Raw genomic sequence first — 5,334 nt, forward strand, 5'->3', positions numbered from 1 at the left:
CTTTCTAAGGCAAAAGAGTAATTCAATATAAAAATTCAAGCTTTTAGGTTTTTTAGTTACTTTACTAATGTATTCTTCCAACTTTTTATTATTAGCACATCACACATCTATGCCCATGAAAATAAAACCTTTTTGCAACTGTGAACTCAATTTATCAGGAAATCTTCCATACATTCTTAATACATTCATTGTCTAGAATTTTCACATAAAAAAAAGAATGACAGTAAATGTATTAAAATCTGCATAGGTATAAAGAAAATCACAATGAAACCCTGCTATCAACACTTGTGTTAGTTTTAACTGCAAAGTCAATTTATTCAGTTAAAACTGTGCATGTGTGTGCAACACCTTAACTGTTCAACTGACAATTTAGTTAAAATTGACACTTAATTACAGAATTATTTTAACCAAACAACATTCAATTACACTTTTATAGGTAGTTCCCATAGGGTTGTCGAACCCACCAATCAATTGACCAAATGGGAATTTTCATCTCATTGGGACAATCCAATCCAAACAAGTCATCAACCCAATGGGACAAAAATCCAAAGGTCAGTACATCAGTAAGCCAATCAACCATATGGGAAACAGCCACTTCTACAATATTGTTAGTAAAACCGCAACACAATCCATAACCATAGCCCATAACCCAGAGGTAGGAGGTACAGGTAGTCTATATTTTTCTTATCACCTACACCTCTCCTGTATTTTCCACCTTACATCTATGCATACATGCTTTGTTACTTGTGCTCAAAATAATACCCTTTGTCCATTTATGTTAAAATTTGATTATTATTAGAAAACACACTGTTAACTAGCAGATATCACACAATAGCTTAGCATTTGTTAGTATCAAAGCAAGAATCACTTTGAGTTGCTGCGCCAGCGGTATAAAAATACTCAGTCGATGTTACCTGACCGGCCATATAGTATGGGACAGAATATAAGTCAGGTGTCATATAAGAGGGCATTGGAGCCTGAACACTGTGACTCATGTTGCCTCTACTGTAACCTTGATTTGAATTCGATTTTTGAGCATTAGATCCCTGAAAGATGTTGATGTTTTAATCTTTTTTTACATAATAAAAGATGGTACAGGATACAATTTCTTGTATGATTTTTATAAAAATAGATGAAAAGTGCATAAAGAATCATATTTATATTAGAAATCTGTGGGAAGGGCAAGAGGACTAGTGGCAGGCCTCAAGCATACTGTCTCATCAGACAAAAAACAGAAATACTTCAAATTCATGTCTATCTTTTATAGTGTCGTGGTATTGCACAAATCTATCAAGACAGGCTTAACTTGGTGTGAGAATGAGGAAATACCCTTTTTTTAACTTTTTTTTTAGAAATTTCCTTCTAAATTGTTAATTTCAAATAATTGTTTCTACAGAATATTTTTACACAAAAAGATACCTTATTTTTTCGTACATCTTCTACGACTAGCTTCTGCCCCATAAAAACAAGACCATCCAGCTCTTTTATAACGGCAATAGCATCATTTTCATCACTTAATCCAACGGTAACTTTACGGCTTTTAGGGCCTTCGTATACGAGGTTATCCACAATTAAATCTTTCAAGTTGCATCGATCCCTGATAAGCGCCTTCACCTCACTGTAACGTGTCTAAAATAATGCGTTAATCATCATACAATTATGAGTAAAATCATTCCGAATGAACTTTTTCTTACCTTTGACGGCAAATTATGGATTACTAAAAGCATGTTTGATTTTTATACGCAAATGGTCACTCATCAATTACTTTCAAAATCTCATAACTGTTGACTACTTAGGCTTTGTAAATACGTTGTGTACTTGTAATAATACACAACATGAATTAATTACGATTGAAAAATAATTTCAGTTAACAACGAAAGATGGACGATTTTCTTGATTGTCAAATGTCAATGAACATTATGGAAAAATTCAATAAACCAAAGACCAGGCTGTAGGAGTAGCTGCTCTTCTCTTTGAATTCTCTTTGCTTTGCTAGCTGATGTAAAATTAAATATGGCGGAGTATTTATGGTTACAAATGAAGCTAAATAGAATTGTATTCTGTGAATAAGAATAAGAAAAAATGCCACATTAAATGTTATTAGTATTTTAAGATTTTAAATAAAAGTTCGTTTTGTGATTTTGATTTTAGAAACTCGTTTTCAGTAAAATCGTCAAAATGATGTTAACAATGCATGGATTACCAAATAAAGTAAGTAATTAATTAGTAAAAATGATAATACCTTGCTTTTTATTTTTCTATTGATGTATTTTAATTTCAGATTAAATACAACGAGATTAAAATTCTGATAAAAGAAAAGTGTAATCTAACCGATTTTATACTTGGCAATTTGGGTGTTGATGAAGATAGAACTAAAAATGTAAGAATTGGAGTACCCTCTGAAGTGGAAGGTGACATTCTTATTAAATGTTTAGATGGATGTCGCTATTCCGGACAAGTGTTAAGAATAGTTCCCATTGGAAAAGTCCCATCTGTAAGTAAACCACTTTCTTACATATTATTGCACATTTATTATATCTGGAGGACTATTTGTAAAAGTTAAGCAGTCGTGTAAATAAATAGCTAAATAGTACGATTATTTCATTTTATTTCATTACATGTATTAAAATATTTTAACCATAATAAGCATGCAATAAAATTGTTTGCACTAATGGGTTGGCTTGCTCAGAACAATATCACTGCCACACTTAAGTGAAGTGCATATCATTCTGCTTTTAATCTGATGAGTGTGTGTGCCTAAGGCCTAATATGAGTGTACTTATCATTCTCACCATTTACTAAGAGGGTAATGATAGGACAGAAAAGTAGATTTGATGGAGTAGGGAATGAATGAGAAGGTGAAATATCTTCTTTCCATGATTCCCCATCCCATCCACCATAAAAGGTTGCAGCAATTATAAGTGTGTATGAAAGTCACATTGCTAATTCAGTTGATTCAGGTAGCTACCTAATCATTATTTGTAAAATAATATAAAAGCACTTGACTACAATCATATATTTTGTTGTTTTCTTCCCCTAAACCTAGCTGAGGTCATCAGAAGGCAATGCTCATAATGGGGTCTACAACTAAACTAATTATTTAATATTATTAGCCTGATGTTGTCCACTAAGTTTAGGCCTTGCTCTTAAATTGCTGCGCACTAATTATTTATCATGTCCCCTACCTTATCCTACTCCTGTAACGTCGGCACACCGGGTTTTCGTCCTTCAAATAACTCTATCATCTGTCATCTCAGTCATCACTCCCTTCTTCATCCTCACCTTTCAATTCATCCATCTATAGGTGTACCTCTACCTCTCCTCTCCACATTCATCACTAACATCCTAATTATTGTGATTATAAATAATTGAGTTTCTTTGTTACTTCTTAACAACTTCCAGAATGAAACACCAAAAGTTAAAGTATCAAATGACAACACCTACCAGTGGAATAACCAGCAGCCAGATATGAATTATGTCAATCCAATGAATCCTGCCCAACAAGGTGGTTGGCCAGTACAGGCCAACCAACAATGGTCAAATACCCAACCAATACCACAGCAAATTCTAGTGCAAAATAATTATGAATATGTTCAACCAGTAGTTGCGCAACAGAACTTCTATCAGGTATGCCATCTTATATTATTCTGGAGTGATTGTGGTCAAGCTAGTTTGAAAGTAAAAAAACTAATAACCTAAGCAGTAAAATGTGCTTGTTAATATAGTTAAGATATTGATATTTGCTAAGTTTTGCTAAATTATAACATTATATTGATAATTACATAACTTTACTTGAAACTATTTCTTGTTTAATACAAATAATAAAACAGTACAATTCTATCCTTTTCTATGGACATTAACCATCATTTCTATTCAAATTATGTATTTTTTGTACCTATAAGGAATTTATTATTCTAATAGGAAGCAAAACATTGTTTTTCATAACAATTAAAGCTTTAAACCTAAATTAGTTAAAGAGGTGCACATCAAATATGGTTATGTAAGTCTTTTTTTTAATCATTCTGAAGTCACATTTTAGTCAATTATACTTTATCTATAGTTTGAGGTTTAGTTCAGAAATACTGTGTACCATAACACTAAACTAGGTTTAAAAATAATGGATGAATGATAAAAAATTTTATGCTTTTATAAAAACCACTAATAAATATAATGTCTAACAGGAAAGATTTCCCCAAAATAGGGGACCGCAAGAAATTTTTTCGCATAATGTGCCTTCTAATTTGATTGAGGTTAGTATGTAGAACCTTAGTATATTTATATTATCTATTTTAACACTAAATAAATTAGAAATAATAGCCTGCTGCAGTTTGTTACCTTTAGTTTTATTTGAAAATTAACAAAAAGGAGGATAGAAGTAGATAATTTTTTACTTAATTTTCCAGCCTCCAAGAGGTAATCAACCCAGACCACATGCACCAGTTAACATAACTGACCAACAACAAAACAGACAGCCAACACAAGGAGGGAGATATCCGAATCAGGGTTTCAATCCTGAAAAACCGGTAATTATTTCTTTATATAGCTTTTGCTCGCCACTCTGTCTGCATGGAATTAAAATATACAAAAGTGAGTAACCTATATGTTCTTCCAGACATCTCCTACATCTATACCAAAGTTACATAGAAATCTGTTCAGCCATTTAAGCCACAAACTCTAACATCCATCCATCTAAACTTTTGTATTTATAATATTAGTATGAAGTATGATTTAGAAATGTCTTTGCAGCTTGTAACTTTAAATGAGTTGCTTTACAGAACAGTAGAACTAATGATTCATTTAACTCGGTAAACTTTTGTTTATAGCAACCAACCACATGACATTTTATTTTAGACACATCTTGTCTCTACATAGTTGGAAATTTTCAAAAGCCAATAAGTTTTTGAGTTTTTTCCTTACAAACTTACAAAAGTGAATTTCTACAAAGAAAACCTCAGTAGCTGCTAAATTTTAGTTCATGTTTTTGGTATGCTATAATGTATCAATTATTTGATTGCAGCAGACTATGTCGAAGCAGGGTTTCCAAGGACCATCGCACATGGGCTCTCGACCCACTCAACCTGGACAAGAAGAATTCCATGGCCAACAATGGTCTTCACATGTAAGTCTCATTTTCTCTATCAACATTTATATATGTTTTAGTTAAAACCTATAATTTTATTGCAAATTATTCACCATGAGTGATTTACTTAGCTATTGTTGATTTTAGTAAATATTTTTAGGGATCACAAGAAACTTCCCGATTTCAGAAACAAAATCCACCACAATTTGAGAAAACCTCTAACAAAATCATGCATCCAGATAAAAGACAAATTG

General features: G+C 32.2%; 1 protein-coding gene across 1 annotated transcript; it reads left to right on the forward strand.

The window, feature by feature from the left end:
• Positions 1-1,972: 1,972 nt before the first annotated feature.
• LOC106108704 lies at positions 1,973-5,330 on the forward strand (the record flags this gene model as incomplete). Its single annotated transcript, XM_013289963.1, has 7 exons — positions 1,973-2,211; positions 2,282-2,494; positions 3,403-3,627; positions 4,182-4,250; positions 4,404-4,523; positions 5,018-5,119; positions 5,241-5,330. Coding segments are annotated over exons 1-7 (852 nt in total), but the record flags the coding sequence as incomplete, so codon positions are not given.
• Between the last annotated feature and the right edge of the window lie 4 nt (positions 5,331-5,334).

Source organism: Papilio polytes, unplaced genomic scaffold, assembly GCF_000836215.1.
Source record: "Papilio polytes unplaced genomic scaffold, Ppol_1.0 DF821400.1, whole genome shotgun sequence".
In the NCBI taxonomy this organism is placed as follows: Eukaryota; Metazoa; Arthropoda; class Insecta; order Lepidoptera; family Papilionidae; genus Papilio; species Papilio polytes.